The sequence below is a fragment of the Pomacea canaliculata genome, linkage group LG3 (assembly GCF_003073045.1).
Source record: "Pomacea canaliculata isolate SZHN2017 linkage group LG3, ASM307304v1, whole genome shotgun sequence".
Taxonomy (NCBI): Eukaryota; Metazoa; Mollusca; class Gastropoda; order Architaenioglossa; family Ampullariidae; genus Pomacea; species Pomacea canaliculata.
The window spans coordinates 35283832-35306011 of record NC_037592.1 but is presented as its reverse complement, the minus strand read 5'-3'; the positions used below and the strand labels follow the sequence as shown (position 1 = coordinate 35306011).

At 38.0% G+C, this 22180-nt stretch overlaps 1 protein-coding gene across 3 annotated transcripts in view; it reads left to right on the top strand.

The window, feature by feature from the left end:
* The window catches only part of LOC112559178 (nuclear pore complex protein Nup98-Nup96-like), a 28674-nt gene extending 7767 nt beyond the window's left edge, over positions 1 to 20907 (top strand). For all 3 annotated transcript variants that reach the window (XM_025230187.1, XM_025230188.1, XM_025230189.1), the window contains exons 11-41: positions 87 to 209; positions 508 to 655; positions 1331 to 1366; positions 1595 to 1771; positions 1940 to 2003; positions 2492 to 2597; positions 2775 to 2921; positions 4344 to 4540; positions 4927 to 5031; positions 5430 to 5589; positions 5869 to 6079; positions 7232 to 7371; positions 7620 to 7733; positions 7918 to 8028; positions 8155 to 8320; positions 11423 to 11551; positions 12099 to 12266; positions 12872 to 13171; positions 13515 to 13660; positions 14215 to 14356; positions 14574 to 14672; positions 14980 to 15089; positions 15513 to 15695; positions 16215 to 16348; positions 16648 to 16944; positions 17139 to 17294; positions 17753 to 17882; positions 18193 to 18317; positions 18483 to 18622; positions 18885 to 19126; positions 19416 to 20907. In XM_025230187.1, the coding sequence (XP_025085972.1) occupies positions 87 to 209; positions 508 to 655; positions 1331 to 1366; positions 1595 to 1771; positions 1940 to 2003; positions 2492 to 2597; positions 2775 to 2921; positions 4344 to 4540; positions 4927 to 5031; positions 5430 to 5589; positions 5869 to 6079; positions 7232 to 7371; positions 7620 to 7733; positions 7918 to 8028; positions 8155 to 8320; positions 11423 to 11551; positions 12099 to 12266; positions 12872 to 13171; positions 13515 to 13660; positions 14215 to 14356; positions 14574 to 14672; positions 14980 to 15089; positions 15513 to 15695; positions 16215 to 16348; positions 16648 to 16944; positions 17139 to 17294; positions 17753 to 17882; positions 18193 to 18303 (4110 nt within the window). In that variant the 3' untranslated portion in view covers positions 18304 to 18317; positions 18483 to 18622; positions 18885 to 19126; positions 19416 to 20907. The remainder of the gene's footprint in view (positions 1 to 86; positions 210 to 507; positions 656 to 1330; positions 1367 to 1594; positions 1772 to 1939; positions 2004 to 2491; positions 2598 to 2774; positions 2922 to 4343; positions 4541 to 4926; positions 5032 to 5429; positions 5590 to 5868; positions 6080 to 7231; positions 7372 to 7619; positions 7734 to 7917; positions 8029 to 8154; positions 8321 to 11422; positions 11552 to 12098; positions 12267 to 12871; positions 13172 to 13514; positions 13661 to 14214; positions 14357 to 14573; positions 14673 to 14979; positions 15090 to 15512; positions 15696 to 16214; positions 16349 to 16647; positions 16945 to 17138; positions 17295 to 17752; positions 17883 to 18192; positions 18318 to 18482; positions 18623 to 18884; positions 19127 to 19415) is intronic.
* The last annotated feature ends 1273 nt before the right edge of the window (positions 20908 to 22180 follow it).

Here is a 22180-nt window from a genome sequence, read left to right as displayed (position 1 = left end):
AAGAGGAAACTAATAAACATAAGCATGTGTAGACTACATTTAGACACAGTTGAACATGTTTTTGTTTTGTTTTTCCCCTATGTTAGCCCCTGTTTGGTTCAACTACAGCCACAACTCAGCCCTCACTATTTGGCAACACACCCTCCACAGGATTCGGTACCAGTACAGGGTTTGGGTCTACTGGCTTTGGCACCACAACCACGGCAGGTGTAAGTTATAGTTTTTTGTTTTTTTTTTTCTGAAGAATATTACTTTCTTTATTCCTCTTGAAGATGATGTAACTTATTTATCAGCCTCTATGAATGACTCATTTTGCTGCTGTGAAATATTTCTGTAGAGTTTTTTTGTGTCCACCCCCAGTTTTTGTGTGTCTTTCCAAAAAAAGAGAAAACTGTCTATTGAAAGAAATTCATAATGCTGCCTTTGGTATGTCCTTGAAAACCCTGCTCATTTTAGCAGAGCAGCAAGCGGGTTTTTTGTTTGCATTTATTTATTTTCAAATTAAAGGGTGGACTCCTTGGGAGCAAACCTCTTACTTTTGGCACAACAACTTCAACAGCGTCACCATTTGGCACAGGCACCAATCTGTTCAACAAGCCTGCTACAACCTCGGCGTTTTCTTTTGGTACCAGCACCAGCGGCACTGGCTTTGGCAGTAAGTTTGGCAGACATAGACTTGTGCACTGATTTATGATTTTCTGATTTAAGCAGTATAATTTTGTGTCCATTTTGTTCCAGATTCCTTGGCACAGATTCATCATAGCTAGGATTTTTTCCCCCCATGGCTAGTTTACATGCTCTGTACATGACATTTTATATCTGCAGTATACCTAAAATATAAGTAAATATCAATAAAGCTTTATTGTTGATGGCAAATTTTTTATAATTATGAGCGCTTGTAACTTGTGTGGTTGCTGTTTCATACTAGTAGGTACTCCACAGTTATTTTTTTGTCATACGCTGGCATTAATACTAAAGTCAACAAAATCATAACAAGTAACAAATTTCAAATAATCCATTTCTGGGCATGGCATAAATTGCATAGTTATGTTTCTAGATTACTTGCAATTCTGATTGGTGGTTATAGGAAAATCGATTACGTTTAAGGCAAGAGCAAGATTTCTTTAATCTAGATTGTACTGTAGTGTTATAGCCATAGGTTTTTGTATACATGTAGATTTTTTAGTACATCGGCATGATTCTTGGTGTCTTGCAGAATATTTTGTTCTAATATATACATATATAAATGGGTTTACAGTGTAAGTTATAAAAATGCCTGACACTAATGTTTTTTGGTTTTTTTTTTTCCTTTGTACTTACTAATCTACAGCCAGCACAGGGGCCTTTGGAACCAGTGGAGGCTTTGGTATGTATGCTATGTAATCTACTTGCATTCACTCTGTCTTTATACCTGGCTGCTATTTTATTTATTACTATATGTATTCCTATCTCTTTGTTATGGCAGATATAGGAGGGAGCAAAATGCCTCGAATTATTAATTTTTGTTTCCGCTTTTTTTTTCAAATAAATTTTTAAACTGGGCTGAGAAAGAGTCCAGAAAATACATTTTTGGAAATGATTATTTCTATTTTAGGCAACACAACAGGCAGTCTTTTTGGAAACAAGACCAGTGGCTTTGGACTAGGGAACACAGGTCTTAGTACTGGGACTGGCTTTACAAGTGGTCTTGGAACAGGGACAACTACTGGCTTGTTTGGCAACACCCAGGCCAAACCAGCTGGCTTCAACTTTAATACTGGTTCCACTGGTGGTAAATAATTCCTTTCAATAAGAATAAAATAAGCAAACAATGGCAACAAGGTCTAGACATTTTTGCCTCTGAGAGTGCAAGACAGGATTTGGGATGGTTAATGTGTGAATATTTCTTGCCTTCATGCTTAGATATTAAAAAAATTGTTTTCTGCTTTTTTGTCTGTAGCATTTTCTTTTGGAGGAAACCCAACAGGAAATCTTCTTGGGGGCAATGCATCAACTCTTGGAACGTAAGTTTTAAATAGAGCAACACCTTGTATTTTTGTGAAACTTCTTTCACCAGTTCTTTTCCCCTGTTCTGCCCTCAGCATAAAGCACCAATCCCCCCACCCCATTTGCCCTCCATCACTAGGTGGTTGTAATGAAATTTTTTCTGTTGAACCAGTGTGATTGTACATTGTATACAAAATACTGTATATCTTAGAGCATATCATTGCATGGTTTACAGGACAAACAATAATGAATCCTCTAGAAGCTATTACTTGCTGGTTAGGGGGGATAGTATCCATTTCAATAACACTTTAGTTGAAAGTTCTAACAATTTAGAATTCATGTGGCTTGCTAGGAAACATTCTAGAGACATATTTAACTTTTGTTTACCAGCAGGATTGATAGAAAAAATGATAGTATGGTCATGTAATCTTCTTACATGAGAAATTAGAAAATTTTTAATTTTCCTTTAGTTTGTACTGTTTTTGCTTATTCAATTTTATTGAAGGACCACTAGCACAACAAGCACTCCTAGCGTAGATTTGCAGCAGCAGTTGCTCACCATGGCCAGCTCTCCTTACGGTGATTCACCACTTTTTTGGAATCTGAAGCAGGTAAAATTTTAGTCCTGATTCATGAATATTCTGTTACTAGTCACAAGCTATATGGATATTCTTTAAACCAGGTAAACCATTCTACTGTGTTTCCTTGTCTACCAGAACAACGATCAAAATCTTTTGAAAGAAATGTAGCTGTCATAACATAGTCTGGCTGCTTTTTGTTGCTGGCAGAATTCTGGAAAGAAGGAAGAAGTTCTGAAACCAACAAATCCAGTTGCCCAAAAGTCTGTGCTTAATGCCAGTACTTACAAGGTCAGCCCACGTCCAGCAGCAAAGATAAAACCAAAATCTCTCCATGGCCTGCTAAGTGGCAACAAGGTAAAGCTCTGCATTAGTCATTTGTGCATGGTTCGATTTCTTTAGAAATCTTGGTTCATAGCTGAACAGTTTTGACAGCATGCAATTGCTCAGAGCATTACTCTGCTGATTTGAATGTTACTATTTGCTCTAGCTTATTGACTAGTTTGCTCATTGACAGTGCCACCAAGAGGTGTATTTTTATCAGCTGTGGCTTACAAAAAATTTAAGGCACTGTTGCCTTAGCTGCAAGTGCAGGATGGCAAAACAAGTTTTAAAGGTACTACTTGCGACAGGAACAAAACTATCAAATATGGATATTGACTCAATGCACATCATGCTGAAAATAAAACCTTATTCAAAAATAGGGCATAGTATAAAATTTCACAGCAAAGCACAAAATTTTAAAAAGCATGCATTTTGACAGTCAGTTGAACTGGTCATTGAAACGACCATGTAGGACAACAATTCATTAGCTTTCTAATCGATCAGCTTTTCTCCTTAAACCAGTTTAAAGTTTTTAGACAGGAAGCCGTTGAAGCATAGCACTTCCTAATGTGATTTTTCATCATCCTTCAAGAACAAAAAAAAAAATATATAAAGGGGATGTCATGAGACTGAGGCTATAAATGCTTTAAAGTTTGGCAGCTGAGCTGGAGGGGGTTGTTTCCTTAAATGTGCTTAAATCAAGAAGAGATCAAAGACTGATGCCTGAAGGAATGAACAGGTAGGTTGGAAGTATAGGTACATTAGAGACAGTCACTATGTCTTGTCAGTTAAAGAAAGGACAAAAGTGTATCATACAGTTATGACAGAAGTCAGTAATGTGAACTTAAAGTAGAATTTGTTAAAGTTGATATATAGCTTGATGTTTTCATAAGACTAATAACTTGTCCTTAGAAAAGTGGTAGAGAACAGACAATTTCTGCAACCCTACAATGTAAAAATATAGATGTGGCAGAATAATGTATCATCTACCCCTCTAGTTCACTAAAAGGTAAAAGCATAGAGTGAGCGGCCTTGGCTTTCAGAGTAGAGTATTTTGGCAAATTTACATTCGGCTATCCATTTTTTTTACCTTAAAACTATCAGTAACGAGCAAAATTTGTCAGGTCACCACAGTTATGTAGGATGAGATGCAGGTCTTTTTTGGAAAACTTCTAGAAGTTCATATAAGGCTGCTAAATCTGAGTGCATGTGTGAATGATCAACAGGTAGAAGCTGTCCTTTGTTGTTCCAGCCATACTTCTAAAAGCTTGCATGTGTCAATAAATTGTAATTGTGTAGAGGGTAATCTGTGTGACAAGTATGAATGTGCAATGTTGTGCTTTGTTGTTATATAACTAAAAGCTTCTTCCTGATTGCCCTCTGGGATAAAGTCAAACTATATTAAAAGCAAAGGAAGTTTTTAGCTAATGCTAATGTTAATGATTTGTTTTTCAGAGCCAACTTTTTGATGGTCTGGATGAGGAGGAAGATCTTGGGTTTGGTGGAGAGACATTTGTGCCACGGCACAACATCAAGAAACTCGTGTTAAAGAAGAATTTGGAAAGTAGTGCTTCCACCAGCCGGTCTTTGTCTCAGGCAAACGACCCATCCAGTCCACAGTTAACTGACCACAACCTGTCACTTGTCTCAAGGTATTCAGCTTATGTGTATCAGCGTAGTTCTAGTGTATGTGTGTCTTCTTGTTGTAGACATGTTAGTTTTGCGTAAGAAAGTGCATTTGACACAGAATTGGACAAGAGATAGTGCAAACGAGAGAGTCTGTGTGAGATTTAATCCTCCTGTTTCAATTGTAAGACATGCTGTTTCGTCATTTTTCCCCCCTGAGGTTTTTATTTTATATTAATATAAAATTCAGAATATAATCAATAGACCGTGAACTCATAGTTTCAGAATTTAATTAGTTGCAAGATTTGCAAGTAATCTGATTCAAGAATTCTACTGACATTTTGACATGTGTAAGTGTAAATCACGCTGCATTAAAAAAAAGCAGGATTGATAGTTTGGGGTCTGTCTACAGACAAATGGAGCGTCGACAGCAAGGTCAGGGAGATGATGTCCGACATAGGCTTCTCACTTCTAATGGTGTTCTGGCTTCAGGTGGAGGTGAAACACCACCACGGAAGTAGGTGGCTAAGTCTTTTTAGAGTAATTCTCATGACGAGGTTATTCATGTTCATCCCTGTCAGATTACTAATGGTTATGCTGCAGTAACAGTAAAACTACTTGGCGCTGCTTACCTGACAGAAAAACAAATCCTATGATTGCTGAAGGCTAGCAGATTCTCTCCTTCCATGTCCCATGCTGAAAGCTGACCTTAGATCTATACAGTCAGATTCATGTGTTCTTACCATATATCAATTTCTTAACTGGGCACATAAGTTGTATGGTGTGATCTTTTAATGGCACAATGAAATAAAAATCAGCAGTTGCATATGTTAAAGACGTCGATTGTTGGTGCTATATTTTGATCCTGGGATAAAATGGCATTAACTTCACATTTGGGGATACTTGGTGTTTCAGTCTAGGCTCCATGGATGATACCATCACTGCGCTCAACATGAGGAGAGAGATCCCTGCTTCACACAGGCAGGGAGACTTCTGTGAGGAGCAGGAAGAAGAGCAAGGAAACATCTCAAATCCCAATCTTACAAACAGTAATCTGGCAGATGAGTCACTAGATGTAAGCAAATAGCATTTTAAAAAAATTATTTGTTCAATTTATTTATATGAGGATCCACCTCCAAATCTTTGAAGTACATTTAAAGATATTTAAGGGTTTTTTTATCATGCTTAGTAATAATAACCATTCTTGCAAATGTGAACTCATTCAGTGCAGGGGAACAGCGACTTAGTGATTTGAAAATCATTCATTACCTGTCATTTTTATCTCTCTTCTCATCTCATCGCACTGTAGATGGAGCCAGGGAAGTTTGCTTTTCATTGCTTTCTGTGTGTTCAGCCACTTCCAGTGGAGAGACCACCTCATCCTGCTGGCATTGTCTTGACCAGGCCTGGCTATTACACAGACCCCTCCATGGACGAGCTGGCTACCATGGTTGATGAGAATGGAGATTGCCTGGTGGAAGATCTGACCATTGGCCGAGAGGGCTATGGCTCAGTCTTCTTTCCTGGGACCATCAATGTGGCTGGGATGAATTTGGATGAAATTGGTAATTTAGTAATTATAAAGTATGTTTATAGGTATATCTAGAGTTGCTGCTTGTTGCATTTCAGTCATATTGCTAAAACTGTAAAGACCAAAGAAAATGAGCTTCCTTGCTTTACTGTATGGAAATCTTAGGTCCCTAGAATATTTACTGAGCAACTGCATGGCAGAGTCTAGCTCAGCTTTGTTCAAGTTGGGGATGCATAAAAACACCTAAAATATTTGGGATTAACTATCTGTTAGCTAGCCAAGGTAAACATCCGTCCCCTTAAACATGTCCATCTTCAGTACAATTGGCAAGTACCTGTGTTTTGGATGTCAAGGAGCAGTTTATAGAAAATGTGGACATACGAAAATAACACGTTGAATTTTGTGCCCATGGTGCTTCACATCTGCAATGCTGTCAAAAATTTGCATGACTTTAGCATAGTTTAAGCTGCCTATCAGACTTTGCAGTTGTCATCTGGATGCTCTTAGCTACTTTTTGAATGTCAGCAGTTTATTGTATAGATCACACAGCTTTCGTTTGTTACGGCTCTATGCTCCTCGAGGAGTAACAAGGACTAAACTACAGCTTTCGTTTGATGAGGGAGAAAGTGCACTACAGCAAGTCTATATCTGTGCCTAGAAAAGTTGACATTTCGGGAAGGACAGACTAGCTTTTCCAAATTTTTTTGGGAACCCCGGATAACTGATAAGGCCTATAAAAAAATGCAGAGCTTCATCACATTTCTCACACAACATAGATGTTAGGGCAAAGAGCAGAAGAAAAGTGATATAACTCAGTGATGCCCATGCCTCCACTAATCCACGAAAGTGTCCTGCTTTCAGTTATCACTTTCCTTATTTACGGTTGTTTAGATTCCTCCTTTTTGTGGTCTCCCTTAAACATCCATGTTCCTTTGGCATTATCTTTACTCCCATCCTCAGACCTCCCTGACTGCTATGCCTGCGCTTTAAGGTGCATGACCCTCTGCTCTTACCCTCTCCCACCATCCATCCACCACATGCTCACCTTTCTCATACAAACCTCCACTTAATAAATTGAGTATGCTCCATTTCTGTTGATCTTAAATCTATTCCATATACTAGTGAAATATGTTATTTGTGCTTGTGTACAGAAAAACAAGAACTAATCTCTATACATTGTTTTCAGTGCATTTCCGCCGTAAGGAGATAGTGGTGTATCCTAATGACGACAATAAACCTCCGCTGGGTGAAGGCCTGAACTGCAAAGCAGAAGTTACCCTGGACTGCGTGTGGCCCTCTGACAAGACAACTCGCTCTCCCATCAAAGTGAGGCTCTGCTGTGTGGCTTAAAAATGCTTCCTTTGGGCTGTTATCAGCTTGTCCTGCATGTGTACTTGTAGAATTCATGTAGACAATTTTTTTTTTTTTTTGCCAGTCTTTGATGTATTGTCTCTGTCCTCAAAAAAAAAAAAAAAAAAAAAAAAAATCCGTCCGAAGATGTTTCTGAAATTGTCTTTTTGATAAGAGGTGTTCAAAAAACTCATTTTAAATACATGGGTTATCCTATGAAACAGAGTCCTGAGCGTTTGAACAGCATGAACTACCAAGAAAAGCTGGAAGAAATGACAACCAGGATGGGTGGCAAGTTTATTGACTACCGGCCTGAAACTGGTTCCTGGGTTTTTGAGGTGAAGAGTTATCTGCCTGTCTTTTTAAATTAAATTAAAAAAAAATTATTATTCTTATTTCTTTAGCTTTATTTTTCCCCTTTCTGACAAAGAGCAAATCTGGGTAGATTAGAACAAAATACTTCAGTGTGATCATTATGGTAGGTTAAGAACTCTGTGGCTTAGCTCTGGTTGAACATTGCAGGTCCCTCATTTTACCAAGTACGGTTTGGTGGAGGAAGATGAAGAAGAGCCACCTAGTGAGCAGGACAGGAAGCGACTAAAGATTCTTCAGCAGCAGCATGTGGCTGTGCAGGTGAGGATGCTGCAGAGTAGCTTTTGGGCAGGTGATGTTCCAGCAGTGTGTGAGGGCAGATGAGTGAGTGAAAGTAATGCTGGAAGAATAATATTCTGTACAAAACATAATGGTTTCTGTGAGCAGAAGCAAAAGATCCTACTCCAGCAGCATTTGAAGGCCAAAGGTATAGCGGTCACTGACTTGGATGATGATGCAGAGGTGGGAGCTGAAGTGTTGAGGGATGTCATGATGGGGGAACCAGCCTTGATGTCAGACATCACGCAGGAGCCTTTTCCGTCCGACATGTTTAGTATGTATTGACTTTTCTTGGTCTGACATGGATGTGGATTCTTGCTTTATGAGGACAAAAAGGGAACTGATTTAACTTGGCAGTGCCTCTACTAGTGAAAATTTGCACTGTTTTTGGAAATAGTGCTGCCATGTTGTAAACCTTAGTATTGAAAATGCCATAACATTCTGTGTACAGAAACAGTTAACAATTTAAGATGGTGTTTAATAAAGTACAACCCTTAATATTCACAGAGGTGACGGGCACAGAACTCTAGCCCCCTCTTTTCCCCCATCTTTAACTTATAATATTGCTGACCATATTTAAACCCAAAATAGTAAAACTAATTAGACAGTACACATGTATATTGTGCTGCAACAGTATGTTTAATAAATTAAAATTACAAGATCAGCAGTGTAGGTGAATACACGCTAGTACATGTGCGCAAGCACACACACACACAGACTGGTTAATCAAAGAGAATGATGTTCACAGTTCTATAGTGCACTGAAACTTTTTGCAACATTTAACTTTTATGATGAATTTTGATGTATTTTTAAGGCAAAAGAAGATAAAATAAATTAACGATATATATTTTTTCTGCATTTATAAAGATTAAACTTTATTAAAAATTCTTATATACATCGCCTTGTCCATAAGAACTGTCTGCAATTTTCTGCAGAAAACTGCAAAACTAACACACAAAAATTTGATCAATGATAGTAAATTAACAAATACATGTAATCAAATTCACAACTGCTAAGGATGGACCATACCACTAAAGGGTCTTTTACTATATAACAAATGACATGAATATTAGCATTAAGGACTGCAGAAAATAAACCAGTGACTAGTAGATATATCATGAATTGATATTTTGATATGTCGTGCATAACATTCTTTAAACCAAATTATTTGAATACTTAAAACATAGAAGGCTTGCTTGAGAACATGTATTTTTCACCAAAAATTCTTAGATAATAATGAATGGAGTTACAGATTACCTACATCAGTTGTGAAAGTTTATTTAAAATAAAATTATTCTGGTTTTGTGTGTGTGTGTTTATTATGTCTCTTGATATAGCTTTACCATTGTTTTAGTTTGTCTCTGTTGTATGAATTTGTGTCTGTGTTTTTGATTTCTTTTGTAAAGCGCATTAAGCCTTTTCTACAGAAGGGAAGTGTGCTATATAAAGTTTTAAATTATTAAAATATATAATTTAGCAAAAAGAGACATGTCCTATGATGAAGTATTCTTCTCTAAAGAATAGCAAGAATATATACCTATATTTACACAGCGCAGGGAATATTAATTTTGTGTCGTGATGGATGTAATCAGATTGCAGTCTACAACACTGTCAGAGTAGTATTGGATAGCTTTGGGCATGGCATTTGGGTTTCTGCCATGGCTAGTTTAAGGACTGTCATAGCATTATTGGATAGCTATAGCCATGATATTTGGGTTTCTGCAGTGGCTAGTTTAAGTGCTTGCTCTTTTAAGAAGAGGCTAGCGGCAAGGGTTTGGATGCTTAATAGACCACATGAGACTTACAGTCAGGAAAGAGGTGGCAGTGTTTTAAAATGGTTTTAATTATGATTGTATATTGTTTTTGTGACTTCTTAATCCTGTTGTTCTCATTTCTACATTTAGAAACCATTTCTCTTTTTTTTTTGCATTATTGTACCGTATGCTGTTAAATTTATAGCAGATTTACTTCTAAAAAGCTAAAAAATAATTTTGTCAGACCTTGCTAAATTTATGAACATGTGGGTCTTAATGAACTGTATTATTATTAATGTTAAATTATTATGTGCTTAAAGTTTACATTAATTTCAATTCATATGTGCCTAGTAGCATTAAAATGTCACTGAAATGCCTTTAAAGTCTCTTCTGAGATAAGCAGGTACTAATTTTCTATTTTACTGTCAGAAATGTAAGTGTTGTTACAATAACAATGTCACTTTTTTTAGAAATTAAAGTTTTAGGGGTAACACTGAGAATACTTTTCATAACCAGGTCAGAGATTTCAATCTTTAGAATAAATAAAAGACATTTTAGCTTTTTCAGAAGAAAATAGTGAAGCCATATGTTGGAGTGAAAGACATTGTTTAGAGCAAGATTTTTTTTTAAAAAACCCATGATTACAAACCTTCCCCACCCATACCCATCATCAAGGGGGGAAGTGCTGAGATTTACCACATATTGTACATTGCAAAAAGCTGTCAGTGGGAGATTTTCCCCAGCTTTGTACATTATAAATATGATTAGCTCAAGATCATGCTTAGCGGTTGTATATAAACATGATTCCTAGTGTATGCATTATTAATTGCTGTCTTTTGCTGCATTCCATCATATTTTACTGTAAATATATTTTTAATTATCCTTCTCGGATAATTTTTATAATGAATATGTGAATATTCAATTTGGAGGACCACCATTTACATAAAACCAAAAACAATCACTTACACATTTTACATGTAAGCAGTTGTGATACAGTATTTTGATATTTTTGTAAAAAATATATGATTAAAAAATGTATTTCTTTTAAATTGAAGGAAATGGGCTCTTTTGGAGTGTCATTCGTTAACCTTTTGGCTTACTATACTCTGGGATAGTTTGCAAATTTACTAATTGCCTTAGAATGTGTTGTCTTGTGATAAAGCCTTTGTGAAAAAATGCAATAAAAAAGCACCAACATAATTGTAATGTCTCTTGTTTTTACCACACTCCGTGACTTTTGTCCATTTTCTGTAATTGTCTCAGATCTTGGTGTAGCCTAATAGTGTATCCAGCTGCATTGAATCCAAATAAAACCAGATGACATATAGTGCTGGTACTACCCTACAGTATATGCATAGAAAAAAATATCTTTGTAAAACAATGAACAAAAACTCTGCACGTATGCGCACACACACACACACAGAAAGGCTCATCCATATCTGATTCAATAAATGGAAGAGCATTAGAGCAGGGTTCCGAAGATCACTGGCAGAACAAAATGAGGGTAAGGTAAATAGCAGCAATTTTTTTGTGCAGTAATGGTATTCTTAAAGTCTTTACATGGTCACTTAAATAGCCACATGCTGCTAGTATGAAATGTCATGGAGCCATAATTCTTGCAGCTGACACTCTGGAGGAGGGAAGTGGGCAGCAGGTGCCCTCAGCACTGAGGTTTGGTGTGTCTGCTCAGAACATGCAGCTGATGAAAGCCTCTTTCTTTGATGACGACAACAATGCTGATGGAGATAGTGGTAAGCTTCACACAGCATTTAAATACTATTTCCAGTAAGAACAATTTTGACATTCCCTCATGATGAAGAAAGGAGTGAAGAGCATGCTTTTCATTTTCAACATGTTAGCGCCAAGCTGGAGAAGAAACTATGTTGGATAATATGATTTGAAAAGGCGATCTATTTGCACCTTTGAAGTCCCTTGTGTTTTGCTTTTTAATGATTCTACCCTTGAGATGTTTAATAGGATAACAAAGTTCACCAGTAGCTTAGGGTTCCAGGAAATGTATGATCAAAGCATACTGAGACAATGCACTACAGAGAGAACTTATAAATACAAAATTGATACATAAAAGCAGAAAATAAATAATTATGAATAGTAAGGACTGATGGAATGATTGCTTTGGTATAGCCACAAAACAACATGTATGAAAAAGAAAAATCTGGTTGAACAAAGGATAATGTTTACACATCTACTATTGTTTTATTTTTTGGTATTTTGTCTTTGATTAGTATTTTCTATTCAGATTCCTGTTGAATTTGCTCAAATATTTATTGTTATTGACAGAAGGGCACTATGGGGAGAAGAGCACATGGTATAAAGCTGAGGGTCATTTGCTGAAGAGCGGAGAGAAAGCAGTCCCCTCATTATTCAGTTCATCGCTCAGCCTGAAACAGTCGCTCACTCCTCGCTCCTTATCTCCTGATCTGAAAGATCTGCAGAAGGATAGAAAGAGTAAGTCTATGCTAACAAAATAGTTGGTGTTTTATGTTGTAAACTAGCTGAATGCAGACATGCACAAATATTTCTTTCCTGAACACATGTGACAACAAAAAAGAACACCTAAATAGGTTTTTCCCTAAAACCATTACCATGCATTTGGTAAAACAGCCTGCCTCACATGTATGCCTATGAAGGTGTGACAACTGTTCTACAAGTCATGTGTCATCGTTCTGCAAGTTCAAGATTTACCACTAATATATGATCTTTTAATTTGGTTAGAATTCTTAACAAGGTCCTTTCAAGTCTTTGTGTCAACAAAATATTCTGACTGATTAATTTGTTGCAGGCTGTTTAAATTCACAGACAACTATTTTCAACAGAGGCTATTTCTTTTAAAATTGTATTATCCTTCAATAGGATTTGGTATTGACTCAGCCATAGCAATCAAGCTATGATCTAAATATCTGCATTTGACCACATTTACTTTAATGCTAATAATAAAATATGTGAAGCCAGAGGACAATAGATGAAAGTGTTTGTTAAAGATCATCTTGCAAGTGTTTAGGAATGAGATTGCAGTCTAGCAAAATCTAATGAATGATCACATTCACCTGCAGGCCTGTTTCAAGCAACGTTTGGGTATACCTCCTTTGGCCGCTCTCCACCTGCATCTTTCCATCCGCCACTGTTGGAACACAAGCTTCTTGCCAGTGGTATGACTGCCAGAGATGTCCCACATAAAATTGTTGGCCTCCGAATTGAGCACGAGGTCCCTCATGTGCAGGAGTCATTGATGTACGACAAACAAAAGTTGTCTATGGACTCGGCTTGCTTCATGGGTCGAAGTTTCCGTGTGGGATGGGGCCCAGGGTGGACTTTGATACATTCAGGTTTGCCCTGCATAACACAGGAAGAAGGTAGGTTGCTTGTAAACCCATAAAAATAGGAAATAATAGCATCTGATTTACTTTTTTGGGAAAAAAGGATTTAGTTTCCCTTTTACAAAGTAACAAACTGATATAGATCACTTTATACTGAAATGCAATTCTCATGTTTAGGGTGTGTACCGGTTTTAAAATTAAAAATATAACATTGTTATTAAGAAAAGTGGGGAAAGCTGTGAAAGTTCGGCCTTACTGCACTGTTTTGCATGCATTTGTATAAGTATGCAATCATAAACAAACAGTTGCACAAAACAGCAAGTTCAAAAATAAAAAAAGTCATTCTGAGTCTAACACCAACTGTTGCATCTCTGTGTAGAACTTGAGACTGGGACAAAAGCAGCATACACTCTGCTACCCACCACAGGCACAGGAAAGGGATATAGCAGAAGAAAAGCATGGACCATCTGTGTGGAGAAACTTGGTGTGGCAGACTATTTTCATCCATCAGACGACATTGTCAAGGTAAACACCAAGCATATTTGAAGGTTTACAAGAAAACAAATCTGTTTTGTCCTGTGATCTAGTATGTTGCACAAATTACTTTATGTAAGGTGTTTTAACCTTTACTATTTAAATCACAATGGGCTATATGCAGTACAATTTATATACCTTGTATCTTGTTTACAATAGTTAAAAAAAATACTGCAGTGAAAACAGCATAATTGAAAACTGAACTATTTAAGTGTTATAATTATTTCTTTAGCCAGTGGTAACCCTGTGGAATGGGATATTTAAACACAATTCAGCAAGAAGTGTGACCTAGGAACAGACTAAAATTGTTCCATTTGCATCTCTCAGTCCTCTTTGGCTAACATCTGTAAAACTGGCCAATATCTCTTAACTTTTCAGTGTAATGGGCATTATTAATTAAAACAGAAGCATTCTGGCTAAGAGAATTGAGCAACACTGGGTAAAATGAGCCATGCCCCAGATATAACCTGTGTTTGGTTGGGGTAGGGAAAGGGACATAAACATGTGTGACAAGCCAATAGAGAGCTGGTGTTCTTGCTCTACAGGAAAGCCATGAAGAGCTGCTGCAGACAGCACTGGCACATTCCAGGATAGACCAGGAGAATGGAGTCCCGGTCTTCATGCCTTTTCCCACCATAGACGCGTTGCACCAGTATGCCACACACAATGCTGCCAAAGCGCTTCAACGTATGTATTTCTATTGTTCAGATGCAGTCAGCTTGCACCCTTTTCTGTCATTTCCTGCTAATACTTTGGACACCAAGAAATAGATATTTCCTGTTTAATAGCTTGTTTTCCATTGTTGCATAGAAACACTTGAATAATCTGCAAATATCTTATTTACCTCAGTCCAGAGAAACACTCAAATGATGCTATCTGCAAATAACTTGTTTTTTTTGTACAGAGAAACATCCTGATGCCGAGATGCAGAGCCAGATGCAGCAGGTGTGGGAACTATGTGTATCTTTGTGGGGAAGTCCTCCTGAGTTGAAAGATGACATTGGTAAGTAAGAACTGTTGATGTCAATGAAACTGATCAGTCTCAATCTGTTTTATGCAGAGCATCGTGTATCCTCAGCCCATATTAAATTTAATCATTACTGAATAATTTTGATAATCCTATGTGTTCCTTTTTTTGTGATACTTCAGCCTCCAGAAGAAATCACACTTGATCTTCATGTGATTCTGTGTGCACACTTGCATTCAAAATGGCGACAGTTCTTTATGCATGTGCACACATGCATGTATGTTTATATATCTGCGATGAATGAAAGAACTACTGGGATTGTGATTTTTTTTTCCCCCGACAGAGCATGGAGGTTATGCAGAGTGTTTAGCAAGACGGGAAGCCTTCTCAAGATGGCTTTCCTCAGTTACAGATTCCAAAATTAAGGCAGAAGTAGCAGAATCATCTTACATGGTATATTGGAGATTATAATTGCTTGTTATTTTACTCTTTGTAGAAATACGAAGGTGAACATTGGCATGAAAAATTCTGGCTTTGTAACTTTTGACATAACTGGAATTCAATTTTCTGCTGATTTTGGAACCAAGGTCCGAAAATTGTTTTTAATTTTGCTTTCTGTTTACTTTGAGCTTACTTTATAGTCTACAAAGTCTTGAAGTGTAGGTCTAGGCAACTGTAAGAAGAAAACAAATTGGTCTTCAAAAATTTTGCCACAGAATGGGGAGGAGAAAGACTCAAATAACAGAAGTCTCAGATTATTTTTCTTTTACTATTGAAGTGATCTCTTTTATCAGTTGGTGCATGACTTTGACAGAAGTTCTCATGATTATGTCAACGCAGCTTCCTGCCATCTGTTTATTATTTTTAACATTACAGCAACCAGATGGTCACCTTCAAGCTATCATTGCACACTTGAGTGGTCGTCAGATTAGTGAGGCATGTCAGGTTGCTCAAAATGCTGGCGACGATCGACTGGCTTTGCTCCTGGCACAGGCGGCTGGCAGCTCAGTGGTGCGGCAGATGGTGATGGTGCAGCTGGCCAAGTGGGCAGAGATGAAGGTAAAAGCTGGGATTCTGATGCCAGTCTTTTGAGTATTCTAAATGTTTTGCATGTGGTTATCAGCCAGGAAAAGTTCTTTGTCCTGGCAATAGTTTTAATGGGGAGAGATCCAGCCTTTTATGTTCCAGAGCTGTGAGTCAAAAGCAGAGACTGACACACTGCATTTTGTTGTATTTAATAATTATAATCTGCACTTATAAGGTGTCTCTTTGGCAGGTGCTAAGCACACTCATTCAACCATGTGCACCATTCAGTAAACACAACAAATAATCTACCATTCAGATATTAAAAAACAATACTCAGGTATATCCTGTCAAACAATGAGACCTAACTAAGACATGTTATTAACTCATTTATTACTGGTGTATCGACGTAATTGAGCTAGCCAGTCGTGAAGATTCATATTTGTGGGTGCGGAATTTAAACTAGTATGTCAAAGGCTGCATAAGAAGATAAAGATTTTAAGATAACTTGTCACCTGTTGCTGCTGTTTTAAGGTATCTTATCTTGTTTTGCAGGTGACAGATTTTATTCGAGAGCAACGACAGCGTGTGTACTGTATTCTAGCAGGTGTTTTGTTTTGGGATGGGCCTTCTCCTATCAACACCTGTTATGGACTGGACTGGAAAAGAGCTCTGGCATTGCATCTGTGGTAAGTGGACTTTTCTAACAGTAATCATTGCAACTTCAGTTTGCGAAATACCTTGCTTTCTTGTGTGTAGTGTTCTTGGTATCTACTGCATGACTGAGGAAAATGTTTACTGTACTTGTTTTGAGGAATTTTTCCTTGTGTTGTGTGTCTATTTTCTATGCTGGTGTAGATTTAAATGCTAAATAACATCCGTATTTGCTGTCCTAGCCCATGACATGCATTAAATAACTCAGACTTTCACCACTGTCATTAACTTTAAATATTATCTCCCAAATCAGATTATAATCTTACCTTTGCAGGTATGTCTGCCAGCCGAATGCACCTATTTCAGAAGCCATGAAAAAGTATGACGGTGCCTTTAAAAGGTCAGGTGAGAGGAGTGCCTATGCAGCACCTCCTTTGCCTGCCTACCTTGAAGACTCGGGCAGTCTATTAGTCAGCAAAACTTCAGAATTCATGATGGAAGATGATGAAGAGGAGGAAGTGTATGACACTTGTTACCACCTTTTGAAACTTTTCTGTGAAAAGGGTTACCCCCTTAAACTCATCTTGAATCCCACCACCATCACAGCCAACAGCCTGGATCATCGACTGAGGTGCATTTGGTCTTCCTTTTTGTGGGTCTTATGTTTGTGGGTCTACAGAAGCAGATTGTCTGTTGTTTTTCTGTTGGACAAATTGTGGGGATTTTTTGCACTACTTAGTTGGGAAGTGTTAGTGCAAAAAATGGTGCTTTGTACTACTTGGTTGACAGCAGGCTTGGCCTAATGTTTGTGGTGCACTGTTTCAGCTGGCACCTCTTGGGTGTTCTCACAGCTCTGGGCTTTAGACATCTGTCCCCATGCCAAGAGGCATCACTGCACGTCAGCTATGCTGCACAGCTGGAGTCACTTGGTCTCTGGCACTGGAGTCTGTTTCCCTTACTTCACATCCAGGATACACAGCAGTGAGTCCTCGGGCAGGGTGGTGTTACTGCTGGGTAGGGTGGTGTTACTGCTGGGCAGGGTGGTGTTACTGCTGGGTAGGGTGGTGTTACTGCTGGGTATGGTGGTGGTATTACTGCTGGGCAGTGTGCAGGTATACAGTGATCATCCTTATGATAGATGCCAAACTTGACTACAGTTACTGTATGTTTGAATGCTTTTGTTGCACGTAACTGGTGATTTTCAAATTACTCTCTTATCCCTAATGAGTTCCTTCTGCTTCCTGCTTATAAAGAGGATGGAAATTGTATAACAGCGTGTCATCAGCTGTGTCCAAATAAAAATGGTACTTAATGATGAATTGTCATTATCAAGGTAAAAAATTTTGTTAAATTTTCTTTTTGCTTTTGACGGTTGGTATAGATCAGCAGTACAATTAAAGTTGATTTGTTTTTGTTTTTTTTTTTCACCCTCTAATCAGGCGAGAGCATGCCATTCAGGAAATTCTGTGCCGACATGTACAGCTCTCCTCCAAATCTGAATACCTAGAGGAAGAAAATTTTATACTGCAGGAGCTGCAAATCCCTCCCCAGTGGATTCACAGAGCCAAGGTATGTGAGTGGTCAGTCAGCAATCACATTATACCAGTGAAATGCCTTTGACATTAAATAGTTGCAGCTGTACATGAAGTCTTTGTGTTGTGCATTTAGTTTCAGTGGCATCTTGTTTATAACTAGATCAGTTTATTACTACATTCCAGGAAGAATTGTTATATGCAGTTTTTGTGTCCTTCTGTTACATACTGTGGGTCAGTATGATCAGTTGTCACCATTGCATTTACATGCCTTGTAGTCTTGGGCAGACACTGGTTTATCACGTGCTAGAAGGTTTTCCTGAAATATTTTTCTCTTCCTCCATCAGGCAATAAAAGCGAGATACTTGAAGCAGCACAGTGATGAAGCTCATCACTTGTTGCAAGCAGGCCGCTGGAACGAAGCGCATAAAGGTCATCGTCACTCATTTAGCAGCTAAGAGCATTGTGAATGGTGAGTTGACATAGTGCACTCAACTGCAAGCTAGCAACATTGGTTTTGTACAGTAATTAGCAAACACATAACAGCTGACTCCTGCAAGCTTTTATTCAAAGAAAGTATATTCTGGATCAAGAGGAAATCATATTTTTAAAGTTCTCATAAATGTTTTGTCTGCAGAAAAATATGAATACCTGATGTCTTTCTTGAGCGAACTTGCTTCACCCGAGCGAAGCATGACTGTTCTGAATTGGACCACCGCAGGGAAAGTGTTTCATGACTTTGTGAGAGTTTCACAACACATGGAGAGAATCAAGCAGGTTAAAGCAACATTTTGTTACATTTAAAAATATGCCGAGTGAATTCCATAGGCTCCATTAATTTGCTTCCCCCATCCACAAGAATAAAGGCTACTAGGTTTGCATACATATGAAGGTGGGGTGGGCAGTGTGCATGTGTGTGCCTGAGTAAATGAAGAGACTGACATACTTAAAACCAAACTACTTATAAGCAGGTGAAGCTGACAGACTTTGATAACTAAGTCATATTTATGCTGCTGTTATATGCTGTATGTTTGTATAGGAGGAGATAACCTCCTTTGAATTGGAAAGCCTGTTGCCAGACGTGAGAAGCCTGTGCAGTAGAATTCCACACCTTCCATGTGTAAGTGCTCTAGACCGGCACTGTCAGTCACTGATGGCCAGGCACTGTCTCACCATGCTGAGAAAGATCCTGGCTCTGCAGGTCAGCCTACGCGACGTAACTGCTGCCTCTTATGCTGATGCCCCTTTGTTTGGAGACGTCTCATTAACCTCCTCCACTGAGTAAGTGTCCTACCCCTTGATTCTTCTTTAGCATCATTTGTCACATCTCTTCCCTTTCTGCCGTGTGCTTTGCATCTGATGTCAGTACAAACAGTTCTTTGCTTGTTCTCTATGACACTGCTGAAAGCGGCAGAAGTAACTGGCTATGTTCATGTCAGTAAGATTATAGTTGAAAAATGTTTTAGTTGATTTTTTTATCTTTTAGGAATTTGTTTCATCAATTTTTGAATAGAACTCTGTTATCATTATATATGTGTGAAGCAAGGTTTACCCACACTGTGTTTTGCAGTCTCCTGGCCCACACGTTTTGAGTGTACTGCCACTGCCTGAAGACTATGCCTTAGAAGAGCTGAGAGAATTGATCAGGGGGCACATGATGGACATCGCAGATTGACAACAACTTGCGTTTTCAAATAACTGTGGTTTCACCCAAACAAGTTGTACAAAGCATTTGCAAATGAAGGTGTTTATTTTCTGAGCTGTCAGTGTTTCCTTTTGCAACCAGTTTGTGGAAAAGTAATATCATATCGTCAACTAGACATCAATAATGGCTCAGTCAAAAAACTTAAAACATTCTAAAACATGATGAACAGAATTCTGGAAAAGGAATCTATGTAGCCAGAAGCTCTGAATGTGTGAAGAGTTTTGTGACACTTTGGTGCAGATGATGTTATTAATTTAGGTCATAGAGGCCTTAAAGTGAGTGTTGGTGAACTCTGAAGCACAAACTTGATACTTGGATATCTTGGATCTTGGAGAACTGGGATCTTTCATAACTGTGTGAAAACATGGAATGTGTGCACAGGAGACATGTCCAGCGACGCCCCAGGTGTATTGGGAAATCCACTGGTTCACCAGTTTCAGGAGATTCAGTCTGTTAAAGATTTGTGAAGTGGGATTGTGTGTATGGTTCTCATGATTGTCTCATGGAACTTTCAGATTCACCAGGCAAATGGAAAAAGTGAGAATCTTGGCCTGAACAGTTTGTGTTGTTGAATGTAGATTAGGGAGTCAATGCTTCGTGAAAGAAGCTAGTTCACAATGCAACATGCAGAAAATGTTCTTTTGGGTTTTTTCAGATAGAAGAAACTGAATTATGCACTCTCAATCTGAGCAGACGAGAACCTGTGCTGGTCTGTTCTTGCACTAAGTTGTTAAGATGTAGGCCTGTGGCCCTGAAGAGCAATTATTAATAAGCCTATGTGGTATACAGTTTAGGAACAAACCTGCTGCACTTCTGTTGTATTCTGGGCAAGGAGATATGATCGGGGAGCTAGGTACTTCGTATTTGTATTTATATTAAATATTTCTTTCATATGCATGTGACCAATTGGGAGTAATTTTTGGAACTGTTTGGGATGAAGAAATTTATTGGTCATCATCTCTAAAGATTACTTGCCGTTGAGGCACACTGTACAAAAATGAACAGATTCCCCCTTTTTTTCAAATATTTTGTTTGCTAGCATTATGTTTACACATTTGCAGGCTTGTAAATCAGGAGTGAATCAGAGGTCACCAACAGCAAATAAATATTTTTTAAATATGATTGCCACAGCATCTTAATTTTGTGTGTGATGCTCTGCAGGCTGGTCTATAATGATTTATGATGACTGTGGCTCTGTTTTATAATCTAGATGGGAGATAATAGATATTTGCTGGTGAGAAAGGTTGATCAAGGAAGATGCTCATGTCACATACCTTGGATAACCTCTTTTATTGCCAAATGCATCTGACATGACACAGAATTAATTTTTATACTGAATAAATGGAGTGTATGGCTAGCACTTGTTTGTGGGTGTTGTATGGATGGGTTGGCATGTTTACTCATTGTGTATGGTTTGTGCATTTGTTTTGAGGGGCGAAATGGAGGTTATTTAAATTTTCTGGTAAATAATCAAAGGAGCTTTACCTGGTGCCATCCCCAATGTGTTGCTGTGGAGATGTAGAACAAACCAGAGCACATCCTACAGGAGTGTAGGCTCCTTCAGGAACATGCTGGCCGTGGATGCTTTGCAGATGACTGCCTGTCTATCTTGAAAGTTGGCCTCCAAGTGTGATTAAAAAATAAAAATAGGCGAACGAGAACAAGAATAATTGAAGGACATAATGATTTAGCATAAATTTTCGTTAAATTTTAAATGGATTTGCCCACCCAGTTTTAACAAAAGAATGAAATTATCATCTCACTCTACAGTGATACATTTTTCAATGAATGATCACTACCAGCACCTGACATTAAATGACATGATGTCAACTCACAGAATACACCCTCTTTTTAATAATAATTATTATTATCCTTTAAAACTACTGTTGCAAAAAAATTTCCTTTCTCAGCAAATGAGAGAAGTGTCTAAAAGAACATAAAAGATAATTATACAAGGGAAGGATAATCGTTCATGGAAAATACACATCAGGAATCGGGAGATGTGCATATAAAGTTCTATCAACTGGTGACTCAAAACTATCACCTTCAGTGTTAGAGCAATAATTAAAAATACATAGAGGCAACATTAGTCGTACCACCACAGGTGAGGTGGTTGGACAGGATGGCACATACTCCTAGATATGTTCATGTTTGTTATACATGACAGTGTGTGCTTTAAATTGTGTTTGTTACATTTTAAGATCTTGACACAAGAATTCCTTTACAGATAGCAGAACAACTTTAGGAGGGCATTGACATAGTATGGATGCCATGGCTTAACACCATGAAACTGGGAAAACATAACCCTAAACCCGAACTCTAACCTTGTTTTAATCCAACCCAGAATTCTAACTCCTTTAACTCACAGTTTGTGTTTTAATAAAGTGTCATGAGTCCTTGTAATGAAGGTTCTCTGTGAATGGAGTCTCGGAGCCCACCACATGAAAATTCTTGCTGGATGTACGCCTTCGTCTTACAAGCTTGATGTGTGCTACCATTGCTTCGGCCATACTTCTGGTCATTCAAAGCATATCCCAAGGATCTTGAAAGAAACTTTTCACTGTTGGAAGGATCCTATATCCTGGAACATGTTTTGTTGATTTTTTCATGCGTGACAGAGGGGAGAACAT